Here is a 21,062-nt window from a genome sequence, read left to right as displayed (position 1 = left end):
CTGAGTTCATACCTCGATTGATCGTCATACATGTATCTTACCGGCGCCAGAGAGTGACGTAATCCACCACTGAATGCCGAGGAAGGATACTATTTGGAACATTGACGGTAGCTCATCCTCGCCATAGACAGATATGGCCGTTGGACAGGCTTCGAAAAAAAAAGGCGACAAGTGTTGTCGACGGTAGGGAGAGAACGGCAATGGAGTTGGGAGGGGGGGGGGGTTTACGCTAATCCCTAGCCGGTCGGTTCGGGTAATAACTGCCGAGTTGCGACTGACATTACAAAATGGTGAATTTGATTGAGAATGGCAAAAGAACTTAGAGTCCGAGTGAGAAATGTTGCACTTTGTCTCACCTTTTTTTTTTATGTGTCCACGGGGATAAAATCTGTTAAAACGGCGAACTCGCAGAGGGACACATGGAAGCTTGATCGCTAGCCGCGAGCGTGAATTTCCATGTTCCGTGTGGCCTGAAATGTCAAAATTCTTTAGTTTAAGTAAGCCCCACTACACGCTGCCGAATGGTCTACGGGGAGCCTCGGCAGAGTGTGACTGGACTGAGCCTGCCAACTCTCGGCGACTTTTTGGCCCCTTCGTTTCCCGAGGGTCTGGGTGGAGATATGTTAGCTGATCGCGGGTGGCTTGTGTCGTGAACTTGCTGTTGATCAATCGGGAAGAATGGACTCTCCTCTGAATCCCTGATATCCAGTGACCAGCCAAGGGGATGGCCGCAAGGAGGCACAGGCATCCAGCGTGGGATGTACCCAGGCCTCAAAAACAATTACTCCCTAATATTCTCGGTACATTTCCACATACAGCGCGTCCCAAAATACCCGCAACATTTGTTTGCGAGGCTCTAGCGTCGCTGCAGAAACACATACTGCCATATTTTTTTTTTAAATCGTTTGAAAGCTTGGATCTTAACTGTATCCATGGCGAGTATTGGTGTGATATTTAAAAAGGTTTTGACATTCTTCGTATTCAAATAAAGTCATGTCAATAACGAACTTAACCGATTTCAGGGAAAATCAATCGAGCGCATTTTTTTTCTAATGTGGAATGCTTCATCATGTTCATGATGTGATGATTGCATTGCCTTTTACTTCCTGTATTTCCTATTCTTCTCGATCCACGTAGACTACATCTTAAATGAATTCACAATATTGTTCTTTGTTTTTTGGTTTTTTTTGAAATGCACGTGCAAGCATGTACCTATTCAAAAAGCCCGCTCAAACTGTGACTCAAACTGTGACTCGATGATGTACCGCATCATCGATTTTCCTGAAATCGGTTGAGTTTGTTTTCGACATGCCTTTATTTGAACACAAATATTGTTAACACTCCTTTAAATATCAAACCAATCAAACGAGGGATAAAGTTAAGATTGCAAGCTTTAAAATGGTGTGAAAATAACACCGGTACTTGTTTCCGCTCTGACGCTAGAGCCTCGCAAAAAAAGGTTGCGGGTATTTTGGGACACACTGTATAAGGGGTAAACACATTAGAATAAGCAAAATAATATGATATAATTGAACTCCAGACATTTTTATATCTATCCTCAAAGACTAAACTAGTAAACCACACCAGCCAATACATCCACAGTAAGTGTTACACAGCGCAATATATGCTTATCTGCTATAGCTCCAAGTACAATAAAGCCTCAGTATACGAAAACGCAATCACCGACACCGCTAAATTACTAGATTATGAAAAGGCCTATAGTCCTGCTAACCATATTCGTGGTTCTTATTTCCTCATGGTTCCCCAAATACGTGACTCCTCTTCGAAATCTTCGAAAAAGGAGTTATTGGGCTCCTCAGGGCGCAGTGATTTCAGGATGCACATACGAAAGTGAACCAAAAAACCACGAGGAGGACGATCTTAAGGTATTCATTTCCCTCCCGTGATTCCAAATTATCTCTTGTCTTGTACAGGTAGTTCATTCTCTGCTGTGTAATCAAACAAGACAGTGTCATCTACCGAGCTCAACACCTCACCAGCGATACATCTCATGAATTCTCCCACCCTCCTGAGATTTGCATAATCCGCAGGCCATGTCGAAGGGTCTTCCAGCTCCCAACTTCAGCTTGTTGTTAAAGGGAAGATACAACATTTGCAAACATCACAAAACAAAACGACCATATGATCATGAAATACCTAACTTGATTGTAAGGAATGACAGTGTAAAACATCCTGTTAAATTATGGCTCTTGGTTTACTGAAATTTTCAAGAAAAATTGTATTTTTCCAACGCTGGTAGGCCGACCAGCGTTGCAGAAAACTAGCTTGTTTTGTATCTCAAAACTGTTCTTAATTTTTCCTAATTAGTTATTCCGAGTGTTCTTTGCAATTGATCACACACCTGTGAAGGGGTACAAGCCTTCTAGACTGATTATCTGATCTTTAAATTCCCAAAGTCTATAAATTGCTCTGTTTCATCTTAAGTGCGATCGGGGAACGAGAATACAAGAACATGATTAGTTTTCTTGGTATTTTCCAGCATCTACAAGGCCAAAACGTGAAACAAGTCATTTCATTTTGCTATAACGTACTGATCCTCCAAATTCATTTTGTTCTGAAAATTGCAGCAAAAGCAAATAGTGTTCATTCCCTCGAACCTCTGCAGAATTTTTCCAAGATATTTCCGTTCGTCGAAAGCTAAGGGACATCGAAACCCCATAATAATTTTAACATCAAATCATGAATGAGCGAAACCTATCGGCTGCCCCTTCCAGGAAGTTGTTCTTGACGAGTGGAGAAAACGAGTGACTATTGAAAAGTCACTTTACACCGGAAAGAAATGGGAAAGTAGAAAAAAACTAACGATTTAGAATGCAAAAAAAGTTTTGCCCGAGGAACAACTCGGAGAGAGAATGAGAGAGAGTGGACGTTTTCACTTCTCTCAAATCAAAATGCTCCCGCAGCAAGAAATAACTAACAGCACTTAGATGAGTGCTTGGAAGGTTGTATGTCTTGCTTTTTTTCTCTTAGGATAACACAAGTTCCCTCTTTTCAAAAATATCGTCTCTGTCTGAAGATGTCACGGTGACATAATGTAAACAGTCGGCGAAACGACGGCAATGTGCCCCAACTTTCTAAAGTTTTTTTGTGTGGAAAGTTCTGTTTCACGAATTTTGCGGATTCGAAATTAGGGTGCGCGGACGCGGAGGAGGGTCGTATACAGGGTGGCCCAATAAACATTGTGCACGAAGAAATCGCTGATTTTCACAAAAGTTGGTCAGACTAGCTAATCAAATTGGTATTAAAGCCTATAGTCTTGTTCATAATTGGTGAAAATATGAAGAAAATCCATCAATGCAAACCAGAGATAAAGTTGATTTGGTAAGGCTACACTATTTTCCTCCTGCACAATTAGAATCCTGTTCTTAACAGAACTAAAACTACTTGGCGAAAGTTGATAATAAGCAGGACAAGCTCTTTTCAGATCTAAATATCTTCTAAGCAGTAGTTATTACCACATGGTGTTACCGCAAATCAAAACGATACCGATACTCCATCATGCAAAGCCTCAAATCTTATAGAATCTTGTAGTTGAGCAAGAATAACAAAGAACGGCAAAAGGGTCTATACAACATTGACGCTCGAGTAATTTGCAATTAGAGCAGTTACCACGTGCTTTTAAATAATCTTCTTTGATAAACAATCAAATGCGCACCCTTTCTTCTTTTATTTACAAATAAAATCGTTTTACATAAAGGACCTGTAATATTTCAAGCACTGTGTAACGCATATAACCCAATAATTGGTATAAATGCATGTACAAGCAAATACTAAGTGAGGAAATTACACTGTGCAGGTCGAAAAATGCATAGCCTTACCCAACCAATGATATCTCTGGTTTGCATAGTTGGATTTGCTTGATTGTTTACCAATTATAAAAAAGACCATGGGCTTGAAAACGCTGTAAAATTTGATTAGCTAGTCTGACCAACCTTTGAGAAATCAGCGATTTCTTTATGCACAATGTTTATTGGGACACCCTGTACATTTTAAGAATGGAAGCTTAACCCCTGAAATTAAAAGGGGCCTGAGGCGACTTCGGTCTCGCCTTACATTTTCCAATCTCATTGCTTCTATATTGTGTTTTCTTTGCGAGTTTTTATGAGTTTTCAGCCTGGTGTCTTGCGGACGTTTTTGGCACATTTTTAAAATAAAGACTGTATCAAGTGGTCGCGCAAAGGCAACAATATCGTTCACCGACGGAAGCGTGGAATCATCATAACTTCTAAACGCTTGTATCGATTGAGCTATGACTTTGCATATGCAGAGTGTGTCCAAAAAAGTCCAACATTCAGAAAACAAATAATTAAAACTGTTAAAGGTGTTTTTCTTCAATGAAATTATATATTGCATTAAAGCCTGACCATTTCTCAATCCACTGCTTTTTACCCCATTCCATTTGGGTCCCTAGATCCAGAAGTACAATCTATTAAGTGAAAGGGTGTAAACTTCACTTGTGGCACCCTCACGTGGACACGCTTAATCTGGTGTAAGCATTGACGGAGTTGGTGACATCACAGGTGAGAGTGGCCCGATTCAAATTTACACCCTTTTACTTAATTGATTGTATTTCTGGATCTAGGGACCCAAATGGAATGGAGTAAAAAGGAGTGGATTGCTAAATAGTCAAGCTTTAATGTAATATATAATTTCATGGAAGAAAAAATATTGAACAGTTTTAATTATTTGTTTTCTGAATGTTGCACTTTTCTGGACACACTCTGTGTGTACTATTAAACAAAAATGTTTCTTCAACAACACTAGATTTCACAACTGTCGGACATCGCATTTTTTTTAAGTTCAGGCGGGGACGGAATCTGAGCCCCGGCTGCTGCAAGAAGAACACTATTACGGCTCTGGAAGGGTTGAAGCGTTGCCTTTGTATTTCTGTTTTTATGATTTTCTATATGATGCCAGAAAAACTTGGTAATTTGAAGTATATTTCATGCAATAAATTCGGTAGCTTCTTGCTCTACAGCCTGACAATACTTACATTCCATTCCTTCATTGGCTTTCTCATACATGAACTTTCTTTTCTTTATTATTTGCCCAAAATTAAGGGCAGATTGAAAATGTTTTTGCAGACTGAGATACTCGAAAAAGCATTAAACAATTTAGCATGCATTTCTTGAAATCAATCCGGATGTCACCGTTAAGTGCTTCGGAAATGCGAGGAAAGTGATACGTGTAAGCGGAATCAAATAACCAGAAACGCGCCACTCTAAACCCACGTAATTACTTTTTTTATTGTTTTGTTTTGGCATAGTGCCCTCTTAAAAAATCACTTCACAAAAGATAACGCACGTGTAGCCATTTAAGTCTTTCAGACATCTACATTTGTACTCTTTCAGCCATTATTTTGATCTTAAATATTAATCCGTCATAGTCTCTTTCGATGTCGAGAGGGGAAGAGTAAAAAGCGTCTACATCCTGTAAGCAAGCAAAAATATCTTTAAAAAAATTGAATCTTTTTTGGGTGAACCATTTGAACCTCAGATAATGGCTGTACTATCCGACATAAGGAAATAAATGTGTGCTAGGCCCGTTTTAAAAACCGGTTGGTGTCCGAAAGACACAGTCATATATCAGCATCCCACTCATTTTTCCATTCAAAATCAAGACTTATTATAAATTTCCAACAATTTTGTTAAACAATTTTACTTCATGTTTTTCGAAACACCCCTCTAGCTATGCTATGGTACGGCCCTTTCGCGAGAAGTTGTAAACAACCATTTATATGGAGATTGGTGCGCGCGTCGCGCGTAGTGCGTGACGTGGCGCAGAACGCAGCTGTGCCGGTTTAGTGTGAATTTAGGACTTAAGAGTCAACATTTCACATGACTCTGGAAATGTGTTTAAGACCAGCCAGTCGGTCTTTATCAACCGCTTAAAACAGGCTACGTCACAGGCTCTTGACCAATAGGAATGGGTAAATTGTCTTATTTATAAATGCATTTTTTTATTCCCGACCCAAATTACCTCTTTGTGAAAGGTTTTCTCGCTGAAAGGGCAGTTATGAAAAAAAAAAACCAAATGTAATGTTCGGTTGTTGTTTGATGTGGTTGCTTTTCAATGATGATATTAATATAGAAAGCATGGCTTTATGCAGCATGTGCTCATTGTTGTAATTGTTTTAATGATGCAGGGGAAACACATACAAGTACACAACAACAAAAGTGTAAAGAAATAACGAATTTATTAGGCTTTATTTTACAAGTTACTCGTGGTTAAAGTAAAGGATTGAACCTTTTTTCAACAGTTACGTTATCTCAGTAATAATAAGATATATTTAACAAACTAACCCCCCCCCTAAAAGACGACGAAATGCTGTTTATCTTAATGAAAGTCAAGCGTTTTCCTGGTCGCACTTACGTTGTGTTCGATTAGTTCACCCGGGTCGACTTGGCTAACGGCAGACGGGCTAGCCACGGGTTAGCCAATCGCTGAAACGCGGGCCATCGTGATCCTCACGTGACGTCCGTAGCCATGTCCGTAGCCGCGGCCGTATAGCCATTGACAAAACGCCTTTTCGGACTGAGACTTACCAGTCCACTTGATCTTTTCCGCTGTCCGGCTGCCATATTTGTCCGTTTCTTGGAATGAACAACGCACGCGTGTGACGTATATCCACCACTGACTCTGCTCCACGAGCAGGGTGTATGTGGTGGCTGACCCGGTTTAGCCCTAAGCGGGACGTCAGAGCTAATCGAACGGCACGGTGCTAAACCGAGTCGACCTGGATGAGCTAATCGAACACACCAAAGAGACAGCTACAGTGATGACGTCATTGTTCCCTCACTAATGATGTCATAGTACAATTTGTTTTTAAAGACAAACAAATATATAAACGGACTTCCCATGGTACGGGGAAAAGGGGTCAGATTATGAATATCTTGAATATTGTGTCCACTTGGATCTAAAGCGTTGGCTAAACCAAGTAGGCCTATGGCTATATAGATTCACCACTATATCTTACCGTATCTTCTACAAAAATAATACTGAAACAATAATGATTGTAATGTACCTTAATATTGCTCTACGTAGAGCTTATAATATTTGATTTTAAAGTAAACTTAAAATCGGTGCATTTTATCACCAACCGCTTTAATTTAAAAGATATGTTCTGATTACTTTGAAAAAAAATAAAAAAAACATTGTCGCATTCGTTTTTCACATTTTGAAAATTTTCATTACAAACAAACTTCATAAAAAAAAATTATCCAATGAAAATCGCATTAGGTGAATAACCTATAAGTTTCTTCTTACTTGCCCTAATGAACTTAATACCAAGAACCTTGTTTCAATCGTTCACAAGAGATAGCACACTGCCAGGTAAAAGAAAGACATATAAACTTAGCATCCATAAAATACTTTAACCCAAGGCAGACTGCAGTTAGAAATTGCCACTGTTCATTGTACATCTACAACAGACATTAATCACATTTAGGGGACTTCTAAGATGTTCGTACCAACATCTGAAGTCGTCACTTGCTTAAAGGAAACATGCAATAGGGTTGTTATGGCTTAAATACATCTGAAACAGCTAATTTCTTGCCATATTACTATGACTCTCAACCTCCTTTGAAGTAGTGAAAGGGAGAAATTTCAAGATGTTAGTTTTTATGCAAATGAAAATTTCCATATTCATGACCAAAGCGTGATGTCATTCAAGGCAGAACAGTAGTGTCTCTTTAACTTTGTGTACAAATATATATCATTTTTTTTCTTCATTTTCTTGGAATAACTTGGAGTGTTACTTGTTTTTTTTTTCATGTTAAACAGCTTGTTTAGACAATAGTAGTGGCCATTATTTCTTTAAAACTTTTTTGTGGCTAATTTTTAAACAGACTTGTCTAATTTGTGTACTGTTAATATGCACTTTTGACAAGGAGTACCTTAAGTGACAAAAGCAAAAAAGCGCCCTCTTAATGTATTGATGAAAGAATTTGCTAATATTTGCAAAAAAAATATAGCAATTTCTTGTCACTTCCAATAAAAACAAGTATAGGTTTTCCCGGCTATTTTAACACTTGTATCACTCGAATTCCCTATATCGATACTTTAATTTCGTCCCCGATCATCGCAAAGCTCACTTCTCAATTTGAATTTCAGAAAGCTACCACTAGATTTCATTTAAGGTTCAGTATAATTCAAACTGTTAGCATTCCGATTCGTCCAAAATCTTTCAAATTCGTCTCGTGAAGCCATCGGCGTTGAATTGACAAAGCAAATTCGTTTTTTTGTCATTCGTTTTCATGTTGTTGTCATTACATTTCGTCCCGGTGACTTAAATCGTATACGATTAGAAAATGCGCCCAATATTTAGACTTATTTGAAGAATTATGCGTATTAAAACAATGATAATTCGACATATATTTCCTTATATGTATAAATAAAAGTAGTTAGCTGTAAGGTATGAATTTTTATTTCTGTGTTTCACAATTAACATTAGAGTCAGGAATTGACATTTCACAATATGCACTTATGCCATGGACACTAAGCATTACCTGTAAGTTCAAAGACCTTCTTACATGTAATGTTGTTCTTTGATAGATATACCTTATTTCTGTTGTTTTATTCATATACATATATCAAAGAGCAACATTACGAAGGTGTTTGATCTTAATGCTTAATTTTCATATGCTAAGCAAAGAGCATAATTATTGGGAAAGTTCAATTTCTTATTTTAATGTTAAGTGTCAAAGAAAACTCAAAACCTACAGCTATACTTTCATTTATACGGAAATATTTGTTAAAAATTAAAATTTATTTAATGCGCAAACAAGTTCAAAGATTGGCCACATTTTTAATGGTAACGTTTTAAGTCACCAGAGACGAAATGTGACGACAAGAACATTAAAACGAATGTCAAAAAACGAATTTGCTTTTTCAATTCAACGCCGATTGCTTCACGAGACGAATTTCAAAGATTTTGGACGAATCGGAGTGCTAACAATTTGAATTATACTGAACCTTAAATGAAATCTAGTGGTGGCTTTTTGAAATTCAAATTGAGAATTGAGCTTGGCGATGTTCGGGGACAAAATTAAAGTATCGGTATAGGGAATTCGTGTGATACAAGTGTTAACATAGCCGGGAAAACCTATATTAAGATCTTGTATGTATTGTTGCAACACATAGTTATGTGCATTCAAACAAGATGAGCTGAGTTTCCACTGCATGTTTCCTTTAATACGCTTTCAGTGCAAAATCTGGATTTGTGAGTAATTGTCTAACTCTAAAGTCTGACACTGTCTTAGCATTCTTGTCATACACCATCACTCCACACTGACGCATTTCTGGGTCTATAACACATCACTTTTCAATTTCATTTCGTCTATACCTTAATTCCATTTTCCAGGCATTCCACTTTCTCTGCTTCTATTTTCTCCTACGTTTTCTCAAGCCTCAGCAACTTAAAGTTGCTTTCCCCCTAAAATTGTCCAGTTTAAACCCCGAAATAAATACCATTGTTAATGATTTTTTTTCCCTCTATTTTTCCAGCAATGGAAAAGTTTTATTTTTCAATTTTAAATGACAACTTGATCGATATGTAGGGTTATAATTATTAATTGGGTATTTCGAATTAATTTTCGGGACGATAATTGCGTTAAATGCGCAACATCAATGGTCAAAAAGAGCCCATATGATTAAAGGGGGTTTCAGACGCCTAAGACGGCAAGATGTTCTCGTTTAAAACAAGCTCGATAGGATATATCTCGGAAGCTGAGGGCCAACGAATTCGTGTTCATGCATGAGTCACATGACCGTGCCTGGAAGCCTGGAAGGAGTAGTGTTTTATAGTAAAACAAAAACAGGTGTTTGACCCCTGTGACCCCATGCTGACCTTTGATCCCAGTTTGGTGGTGGGACATGTTGGGGCTGCGCTACTCATACTTTTGACATAGTTAAGTTGAAATCGGTCAAAATATTATGTAGGAGTAATAGACAATGTTAACGTTTGTTACTAACTAACTAACTTACGGAGAGACATGATGATTTGCTGAGCTGCTATCCCGCAGTTAAAAAAATACTTACAAATCGTTAATTTGTAAGGATCAGGAAACAAACGAATTTGTTCAAAAACATGGAGTGAGTAATTAAGTTCAACCACGCTCACCAACCTATTTTTGGGCATAGGTCATTTGTTTCTTTTTCATCTGCTCTCCTATTTTCTCATCAACTTACCTTTCCTTCCCTGCTCGGCATTCCCGGCTCTCATTACGTCATTCTAATCCTTTCTTCCCACTCACCTTTCTCTCCAAATCCGTACACATGATCCTTGCTTTCTGGCTCTGTCATCACTTTCAGAAGCCTCATCCTCCCCCACACGCGCTCGCATGCTGACGCATCTTTCGCATCACATTCGCATATTACGACCTATGCTTATCACAGTGGGCATCTGATAGAGCTCTTGTGTGAATATAATGGTGAAGAAGTGACGCAAATGTGGGGCTTGATGATGAAAAGATAAAATGTCCCGCCTTGGAAGAAGAACATGCATTTTCCTTCCATTATTATCTCAGTTGACATAACATATTCAAAGATGTTATGATTATACTACTGACCTTTGTTAAAACACATTAAGACCATTCTTGACAAAAAAAATACAATCACATTAACTAGAAAACAGCTGACTGCTGTTTATACAGGGTGTATAGGAACTGAAAGTAATGCAAAAAATGAGTTGTTCTGTGAAAGTTATGAACTTCAATACTGTCAAATTGGGTAGTTCGTTAGCTTATTTGCACGTCTTCAGTTACGGATGACTGGGAGCCAGTGATTTCAAAACAAAGGCCAAGAAAATCCGTTTCCAATTTTGCTGAAGAAGCTAATGAACCGCCCTTTAAGATGGAGCCACTTGGATAGTGTTTAAGTTCATAACTTTAACATATTTACCCACACATTTTTAGATTACCTGTTTATACACCCTGTACAGGGTTAATTCGCCATGATCTGGACCTAAGTTCACCATTTTTGTTGTGGCAATGAGAGTACATGGAGAGAAAAAACTGAGTGTTTCAAATGAATGGTCATTACCTTGTCTTCCACAGGAATTATGTATTTTTCAAATTAGTGGCTGTGGCGAGGAGTAATGCCATTTTCGTTGAGGTGGCTCATTTTTCAGTATGCACACGGATTTGGTTTTGCTTTGTTTTTAATTTGCCAATAACTTCAAGTGAGTCAGTCACCATGACTACGTTTTTATTAATTCTGTTATTACACTGCTTCACATCATTATACGCGATTTCAATAAATTTGTTGAACCATGGAACCGTGGTCAGAGTGGGTATTTTTTAGCAAGTGTTCTTTCCTAGCGCTTCAGCTGATCAAGCTATTGCGTCATTTTCAGCATCCACCTTGCAAGATAATGCCCAATTCCAAATTATCAACATACACAGTGCCTCTAAAATGCCAATATTTGGTCCTTAATATAATAACATAAAAACGACATTTTGATTTAAGGAGTGTTTAAATTTGTAATGGATACAACATGCAATAATGATTCTCCTCTGGTTTAGAAAAAGGCAACTATGTTAACATCGTTGTAGAATGCCTTCACAAAAGAATATTCATTCAGTTTCCTCAATATGCATTCATTAACATTTTATGTTTTTTTTTTATATTATATAGGCCTATTCTCTTTGATAGACAGTACTGTACAATCCTGAGTTTTCTACAGTGCACAATTTAAACGATAAAATAGCTCCGCTGGCACAGAGAGCCGCTTATTCGTGAATACTCTTATCTAAATTGCACTTACATATTAATATTCATAATATCATCATATTAATATAAAATATTACATGCAGATAAACGTGTATTGACAGCCGCATTATTAAATCAGGCTCAATGCGCATTACTATATTTTATTGATATAGACTTTCAATTTTGATAAAATCATCTGTAATAACAAATAGTAATATTTATCGCATTTTCAGTATTATTTTACTAACATTTAATTCTACTTTCTATATGGTTCGGTTGTTTCTTTTTGCGTTGTGCATGAGGGTTGCTGGAAAGTTTACATAGTCTGGAAGTGTGCTTGAAAAAAATATATATATTAATCACATTATTGTGAAGTTCAGACTTAAGACTTAACAGACTTAACATTTGGTAAGCTTACAAATATTCTTTTAATACCTTCTGCATTTGTTCGGATTACTTGGTTTTAATTTATTAAGATTGTTTCCCCACTACTATTATGTTGCCATTATATTTATTTAAAACCCATCTGCATTAATTTACTTATTCAAAACCATTTTGCACACTCTCTGTGATTGATCAATTATTTATTTGATATTTGCCGATCAATTACATTAACACCCTAATTTGCCAAAAAGTTCGATTGTCTTCATGTCAACGGTATAGGCACTTTTAATAAAGCAAACCAACCGTTTAAGAACTTGTTATACATTAAACATCCGCGCCGAATTGGAACATCGGTGCTAAGAAAAATGTTGCTTGTTTTACAATATCCCTTGTGCGATCCATATGATTTAATGAAATGGGATAACGTTCGGAAATCATGTTAATCTTTAGCCAAACATAACTGTTCAAGGGAGCATTCAACCGCAGAGTAATGGACCCACCAGATTTGGTCATTAGCCCGAGTGCCCAACCCATCTTTGGTTTGTGTACATTAAATGCAGTATTTGTGAATGGTTGTTACATTATCGGTTGGTGATACGTTATCCGTTGGTTACTACATTACCAGTTGTAACAAAGTTTGTTACAACTGGTAATGTAGTAACCAACGGTTAACTTATCACCAATCGATAATGTAACAACAATTCACAGATAGTGTATCACTAACCGATAATGTAACACAAAACTGACTGATAGTGTAGTAATTGTTCCTGCACTATCAGTCATTTGTTGTTACATTACCGATAATGTAACTACAATTGACTGATAAGGTAGTACATTTTGATCAGTTTTGTATTACATTATCGGTTAGTGATACAGTATTGGTCAGTTGTTGTTACGTCATCGGTTGGAGATACGTTATCCGTTTGTTACTACATAACCAGTTGTAACAACATTTCTAAAAGTGCTTGTGACAACATTTGACCGAGCTACTGTGGTCAGTTGGTCCAAAGTCGTCATCTAATTGGCCAATGAGCGTGCTGGATCGACAGGCAGGAAGTGTCTTTATTCAGATTGGTCTATGCCGCCAACGAGTGGTATTCTCGTATAGGAGTCAACATTTAAAGTGACTGAAATCGGGCAAAAAAAAAATCATGGCAGCAAGCGGGGAAGCAGCCATGCCCTAACCAATGAAAACCAAGTTCGCAGGCACGTAACATAATGACTTCAATTCATTGGTCGAGTGTGTGAAAGTGGGGCAATCTCAGTCTTATCACTGACATGGCCGGGAACAAGCCATGGCCTAGCTAATAAGAACCAAGTTCGCAGGCACGTGACATAAGGACCTCCATTCATTGGTCAAATTTGAGAAAAATGGGAGCAATCTGGTTCTCATCACTGACATGGCCGGGAACCAGCCATGGTCGTGCCAATGAGAACCAAGTTCGCAGGCACGTGACATAATGACCTCCATTTACTGGACGAGTGTGTGAAAAGTGGGAGCAACCTCGTTCTCATCACTTGCATACTACCGGCAATCATCACATGAAAGACGTCCGCGTCTCGCCGTCCGAGTTGGAGGCCCTGCCGTTCTTGTTAGGCTTAGCCTGGTCGTGGGTCCACCAGCGACCGCGGTCCATCCTGGACCCCGTGGACAATGTCTCCATCTGGGTCTGGCCCGTGTTGGCCCGCCGAAGACCCTTAAACCCGTTCCAGTCCCCCTGGTACGTAACGCAAGGCAGGAAACGGAACACGGACCGAAAGCCGTTCCGGAACTTGATGTTCATCCAGCAGTAGATGAAAGGGTTGTAGACGCAATTGCTCATGGCAGCTAGCAGGGCACATAGATATATAATCTGAGAATAAACAATAAAAAAATGTTTTTATTAAAAAAACCACTACAAAGGTACGTTTTGGCAAAAGGCTGTACAGTTTACAGTATTGTTTGATACGAAGAAATGTGAATGTTTAAAGTGTTCTGTGGTGTCATTTCAGTAAGAAGGAGAATTTTGGTTGTTTTGTTTTTAAACTATCAAAATTAAACGAAACGGTGTTAGGATATCCGTTTAACGTATTTGTATGGGGCGTATAAGCCTTCCTGGTTTTCCTAAGTGGCCTCTGAATATGAATGATTGAAATCGCAAAGTGGCTTTCAATGAATTTCCACTCAAAATTCAGCTCGCAAACGACTTGAGATGGTTTTTAGACCGAAATTAGGTTGAGTAATTTTACAGGTGGTCTCAGTTGAAGTGATTCATTAGGTTATTCTTCAATCATTGCACTTTGTTGGCTATTGAAGCTGGTACGGGTATGAATTTACCAAAAAGTATTGGTTCTTTTCCGCGAGTAAAAACCAATACGCTTAGATTGCACGATTTCGCCAGATTTGCACAAGTTAACCTTTTAAACCAAGACATTAGTGTTGATCGACCATGAAAAGAGCCGAGGCGGTCGATACGTCCCCAGTCAGAATCCATCGATCAGGGGTTAATGGTTGACCTGGTATCCAGACGTCATTCTCAAGTCTCGAGTGTGATAAACAAGGAGGGTGGCCATCGCGTGGCAACCTCCTACGAGATGGATTCAAAGCGCGGTACCGGCCGCTCGCTCTGTTTACACTGATGTTGAAAACCCACCTTGATGTAATAGAAGAAGAGGACATTTTGGTTGCTATCTTGGACGATGGTGTAGATCTGGATCGGCAAGTAGCACAGGGCAAAGAGTAACACGATTGTAGCAAACATCTTCACTAGCTGAAATGAAAACCGAAAAAGCAATCAAGCGGATTTATTCTAGTTCATCCCCCGTGGGCGTTTGCAAGGCACCCGTCTTATTGGCTGTCTGTATTAAAGATTGACGAGCTGACACCTTCTACGATACTTATCAAAAGCCCCGATATTGAATTATTAATTACACCATGATCATTTGGGATCCAAGCAATCAAATCTTTGTTCTAGCGAATTATCCTTAAGAAATTGTCAAGCTATGTGTGATTGTGTATCAACCCGCTGAGACGATACGATGTCCACTTATGGCACGTAGTGCACGTCCGGCAAAAACACTACACCAGCGGCTCTGGACAGGAAACTCGGCAAATCCCTTTTGGGGACTCTACGATTAATCAACAGCGGATGAACTGCCAAAACAAAAATGGGCAAGAGTGTGCCATTTCAAAACAACAAATATCAAAAACCAAGATTGAGCAAAACAACATCTAACTGACAGGGAATGTTTGCATTTTTTGTGTTCTTCTGCTAAAGGATTTCCTTTTTTCTCATGATAATACATTATGACACATGGAAATCTTGTTAAATCATGGAGATCAATTAGAGTACCGTGGCCTCGTGGTCTGGAGTATTGAGCTTGTGGTCCGCGGGTAATTATGCAGGTTGTGGGTTCGAGTCCAGCCCGGGGTTATGGTGCGTGTGCCCTGAGACAAAGCTCTTTATCACTCATTGCTTCTCTCCACCCAGGAGTAAATGGGTACCTGTAGGGGCAGATGGTTAGTGTGGTTGATTTTATCTGCTCTGCGCCGAAGTGGCAGTATCGAGTTGTATTCACCCCCAGGGAGCTGAGATGGTGTTTGGAACGTTTTATTTGCCCAATGAGCAGGGTAATAATGATGAACCGCTTTGAAACCTTATATGTATAAAGCGCTATTTGAGCACCATTATTCCACTAAATGCATCATTAAGGAGACATGTTATCGTAATTTCTTCGAACGGTGGGAGACATCGATCGTCAGGGAGACATTTTCATGTCTCCTTAATGTCACAGCCCCCCTTTAGAGGTAAAATGTTCTTGTCGCAAGTAGGTTATTTTTCTTGCTCGTGGTTTAATGAGTAAACGTACCAAAATTCGTGGAAAATGGACAAGGGGATATTAGGTTAGGGCACATTTAAGTTTGAAAAGTTTTGTGCACAAGTCTATGGGGATGTCTCCCAAATGTTCAATCCAGGGTAATACTTATTTTCATCCCATGTGTGTTGTAGCTATGTTTGTCAGATTATTAGTCTGTCACTGTATTTTTTAAGGTATGTCGCGTCGGGTTTCTTTGTGTATGGTTAGGCATCTTCATATAAGCCCTAGGCTTCGAGATATGCCTCCACAATCGCCATTCAATTTATTCCAGTTCTTTCCTGTGGGTTCTTATTTATAGCAATTGTATAATTTATTACATGTATTTGACTTTTTTATACTATGTTTTGTCATTATGGAGATATATATTGATTGAAATCAAAAATTGAAAATGCATAGGTATTGTGACCCTATCTACCTTGGAAGAAGGATTAAGTCCTAAAATCCTTACAACCAACTATTAGATAAACACGTATTATGAAATATTTTTGTATAAATGTCTATAAATCTTTTCCCCCGTTTAATTACCCCCCCCCTTCAAAAAAAATAAATACTACTACTTGATTGATTTTATTAAATTAAATTCAATCTAAATTCCGGGGGATAATCGTCTTAATACTCGCAGCAGAAGCAGAATTGCGAAAGACGCAGCTACAACGCGGTCGAGCCGCAGGCATGTATACAGTATGTTCCCAAAATAGGGGGTCAACCCTATGTTCCCCAATACCGATGTTCCCAAATACCGATGTTCCCCGAAATCCTTAGGATAAGGGTTAGGGTTAGGGTTAGGGTTAGGGTTAGCCTGGTAAGGATTTCGGGGAACATCGGTACTGGGGAACATAGGTATGCACCCAAAAATAGTGTCTGTCTGACTATTTTTGCAACATGAGGTCAGTTTAAAAAAAAAAAATTTGCAGATACTCCTAAGCCTTTGGAAAGTGATTCTAATACCAAGTCACATCAGCCTTCTTCACAACATGCAGGATTTTACACAGCTTACCGTACATAGCACAGCACTGATTTTGACTAGGGCAAGGAACGTACTTGGTCACAGTGTCTAAACCTGTTGTGATCATTTGTCAATTGTGCAGTGATGCGTGACTGAAATTATATGAAACTCATATGGGTTGAGGCCAAGGCGTAGACGTATTTACACAATCAAACTTTTTCAAAATTGACCTCATGGTTTTGTAGTTACTTTAAAACAGTCAGACGGACAATTTTTGGGGGGACATACTGTATACTCCAAATCTAGAAGGTTTTGAATTTACAGTTTTAAAGCTTATTCAGCAAAGCTCTAAACCTGAAAATGGTATGTATCTACCCCAACATGACTTTACACGGCCCATTGTGCAATAACACCTGCAACTTTGTCCGGGTTTCACGGGAGCAGGTGTCATGTCAATTTAAGCTAATACAATCCAAATGTATCAAACCGAACGCTCAACAAACAAGTCTTGTTATCTGAGACACAAGGCACATAACATACTTTTTTTTTCCTGCAAAGGCTTCTGTCAGCTTTGCCGTCAACCCATTACTGTCGATCCTTAGTGCCTCAACCACGTCACCGTACCACGTCACCGTACCACTTAAGACCTTCATCTTCACATGAACCGTGAATTGTGAAGTGTAGCTGGCTAAAGTCCAGGAGCCAAATCCACACTTGCTGTAATAACGAGCAGCTGCTCATCAGCTTCGTCTACACTGAGTTATTTTTGAAACATTAGCTTCCTTCCAGCGTTGGCTTCAGGCTTCAGTTTCCGGCCTCCTGACAGAGGAGACTCCCGTTCAACATTTGGAGAACTTCCATTTAGTTTGACGGTTCAAGGCCTTTACATTTATGCTTGGATCAGAGACGAAGCGGTACACGCCGTGGTTTTAAGACGAAGAAATACCTTGGGCACAATTGTTTGTGCAGGCCAGTGAAATAGGCCCAAGGTTACCTAAGCCTGCCGAATCACGATTTCTATGTCCTCATTTTGTGACCCTACTATTTTAGGGTTATTATAGTAGCAAATAAGGCTGCAATTAAGGTAAGTCTCAACCGTAGTTCAAACTTTAAATTTCTAAGGAATTTAAGATGAAATTTGACTCCAAAGTCGCTCTCTTTTTTTTGTAAAGAAGTGGAAGGATTTTTTTTAAATGGCGATTGGCTGTATTTGTTCTTGAGCATCGAACTGTTTCTTTTCTTTCCCATTTTCTGAAGTGAGACTATTTACAAAGGATGACTTTTTTTAAACTGGAATGCACTCACATTATTTCCTGTGAGTGTGATGCTCAATTATAGACTACTGACAATTGAATTGGCACGCCTGTTTGTTGTTCCTTTTGAGTCGTCAGGAACCAATACTAAATGGCTGCTATGTTGGAGGTCTCTGAAGGCAAACTGAATTGAGGCATTCTTTTTGTGGTATATTTTCAGATCTCAATTTTCCATCGGTGATCATGTCATTTTGTGAAGTTTCATATCATATATATGTACGTAGAAAATATGCTTCCAAACTGTAGCAGACCTTTTTATGGAAGTCGCCCATGATACGTACTGAACTATCTCATGGTACCTCTATTATCTCATGATATCTCGATCGCCTCGTGATACCTCTAGTACGATACCTCTACTACCTCATGACACCTCGAATATCTCACGATACATCTACAACCTCTTGATACCTCTACTGTCTCATGATTCCTGGATTATCTCATGATTCTTCTTCTACTTCACGATGCCTTTACTATCTCGTGATATGTTGAGTACCTCATGATACCTCGATTACCTCAAGATACCGCGACTACCTCATGGTACCTCGACTCCCTAACGGTAACTCTTCTTCCTCATGGTACCTCGACTACCACATGGTATCTCGACTATACCTCATGGTACCACAACTACCTCATAACACCTCATGATGGGCCTTATTCACGAGTCGGCCATATTGAATTGAAAGTTAAGTAACATCTTAATTTTTGAAACTTGCGAAGAGAAATGAAAGTAAGTTAATTCATAATAAATTCCAGTCTGCTTTAATGAATAATTTAAAATTTGTAATTGAACGTTCCCTAATGTTTAAAGCCATATTTAAAAAAAACCAGTAAAATAAAGCTGCATTGTACCTGCATAAATAGTCTGGCGCCATCCCAGTCAACAGTTAACAATATTAATGAAATACATTCAGGGAACTCGACAAAAATGGACAATTCGTGAATAAGGCCCATACCTTGACTACATCATGGTACCTCGACTACCTTATGGTACATTGACTAAATTATGGTACCACGATTACCTCACGGTACCTTGACTACCTCATGGGACTGATACCTCTAATATGAAACATTTACTGCCCCATTCCTCTACTATTTCATGCCTCGATTAACTCATGACAGCTTGACTAATTCTCCCTATAATACCTCACGATATTTATACTTCCTCATGATACCTCTACTGCCTCATACTATACTACCCCGTATTGCTACTTGAATCTTTTTAAAATAAGTTATGGGAGGAATTGAGAATCAGTTTCTTACCCGTGCTTTGGATTCACTCATCTTCTTATCCCTCTCCGCCTCCACCTCGCCTGGGGTTCTCCTCCCCCAGATTCGCTTCCCGATCCTGATGTAGGCTGCCGTCAGCACCGTCAGCGGCAAGAAGTACTGAAGAACCATGCAGATGAGCGAGTAGACCAGGGAATCCTCCCAGGACCCGTCCGTGCAGAAGGTAGCATCCCCGGCAGTCTCAACTGTGGTGAAGAGCACAGCAGGCAAGGCCAGGGCGACTGAGATGACCCAAATGACGCCGATAACAAAGAGCGTCTCCTTGGACCCCATACGGGGCCGCAAGGGGTGGATAATGGCGAAATACCGGTCCACACCGATGGCCACTAAGGTATAGATGCTGACCGAGACTGAAATAGTCTGGCAGAAGGACACCAACTTGCACATGACCTCTCCAAAAGGCCAGCGGGTATACAGCGTGGCGTAGACGGTGAAGTTAACGCACATGGCCGCCATTAGCAAATCCCCGATCGCCAGGTTGACGATGAAGTAGTTGGTAACCGTGCGCATCCGCTGGTGTCCCAGGACAATGTAGCACACGATGCCGTTGCCGCAGATACCCAGGACGCTGACAGTTCCGTAGAGGCTAATGAAGATGGCCTGGACCCAGACTGGCTCCTTGTAATACTCTACATCATAATAGTCTGGTTCCTCTGTGGCGTTGGCACTTGAGAAGTTGGTAATCTCCGTTAGGTTAGCCATGTTTAGCCGTGCGAGTCTTAATACATTAACTTATCTGTTTCTTATGAAGTCCCAATAGCTGTGTGGAGTCTCCCTCTTCAATTCAATACAAATAGCGTCTTGTATCTGTACCTCAGCTGTGGAAAAATAACCATCAAATCAAAAACTAAGCCACATGTGACTCTCAAGATCAGACGCAGGAAAACATTTTACGAAACAACGTCTCACAGTTGTCGAAATCCCGCGAAACACGACAGAGAAGGTGCATCCTGATAAATGAGGTCGCTTTACAGGCTTGGAGAGGTTGTCAAAGCAACATAGCCACAGGTTTGTGTTAAACTAAGAGATATCCAGCTTGCTTTAAGTAGCCCTTTCATCAATGCTCCTGCAGAAACTCAAGTCATCCGAGCAAATATTCCCTGCCAGACAAAGAGGCCGATTATTATCTGAACCGGACAAAAGATGTTGTCAGGTTTAGAAATGTGCTATCAGGTCGGGGGGGGGGGGTCTGCGGATGACGGTTACGAAACAGCAGCTATCCAATCACAAATCCTCCTTGGTAAACCATCCAGGGTCCACATCACAGCAGCAGATCGTCCATTGGCACAACAGGGATGCAACATCAGGGATAGAACGACGCAATGGCAGCACGCAACCTCGATCTCCCGCGAGAGAGCCCAAGAGTCCAAAAAAATCCGCAGTGTAGATCTGGGGGGAAAAAATAGACAATTCCTTTTATCAGCTTAGCAGCTTGTGACCTATTTCTAAAATCTTTCTATGCACCCATTAATAAATTTAAAGAAAAATAATTGATTCACTACAAACATAAAGTAACTATCCAACTATGAGATCTATATTAACCC

At 39.5% G+C, this 21,062-nt stretch overlaps 1 protein-coding gene across 1 annotated transcript; it reads right to left on the bottom strand.

The window, feature by feature from the left end:
* Positions 1-12,878: 12,878 nt before the first annotated feature.
* LOC119731118 (RYamide receptor-like) lies at positions 12,879-20,672 on the bottom strand. The gene is made up of 3 exons (XM_038204137.1): positions 19,492-20,672; positions 14,748-14,864; positions 12,879-13,967 (listed from the first exon to the last, which is right to left on the bottom strand). Exons 1-3 carry the CDS (start codon positions 20,218-20,220, stop codon positions 13,653-13,655), a joined length of 1,161 nt encoding a protein of 386 aa, XP_038060065.1. The 5' UTR covers positions 20,221-20,672; the 3' UTR covers positions 12,879-13,652.
* Between the last annotated feature and the right edge of the window lie 390 nt (positions 20,673-21,062).

This window comes from Patiria miniata, unplaced genomic scaffold (assembly GCF_015706575.1).
Source record: "Patiria miniata isolate m_02_andy unplaced genomic scaffold, ASM1570657v1 HiC_scaffold_23, whole genome shotgun sequence".
NCBI classification, from domain to species: Eukaryota; Metazoa; Echinodermata; class Asteroidea; order Valvatida; family Asterinidae; genus Patiria; species Patiria miniata.
Note: the sequence above shows the minus strand (reverse complement) of the source record. Positions and strands in the feature narration are given on the sequence as shown.

Coding starts and splice junctions, on each gene's coding strand:
- LOC119731118 (XM_038204137.1), bottom strand. CDS start 20,220: ATGGCTAACCTAACGGAGATTACCAACTTCTCAAGTGCCAACGCCACA. Junction 14,865..19,491: donor TGAGTGAATCCAAAGCACGG/GTAAGAAACTGA, acceptor TTTTCATTTCAG/CTAGTGAAGATGTTTGCTAC. Junction 13,968..14,747: donor TCTTCTTCTATTACATCAAG/GTGGGTTTTCAA, acceptor GTTTATTCTCAG/ATTATATATCTATGTGCCCT.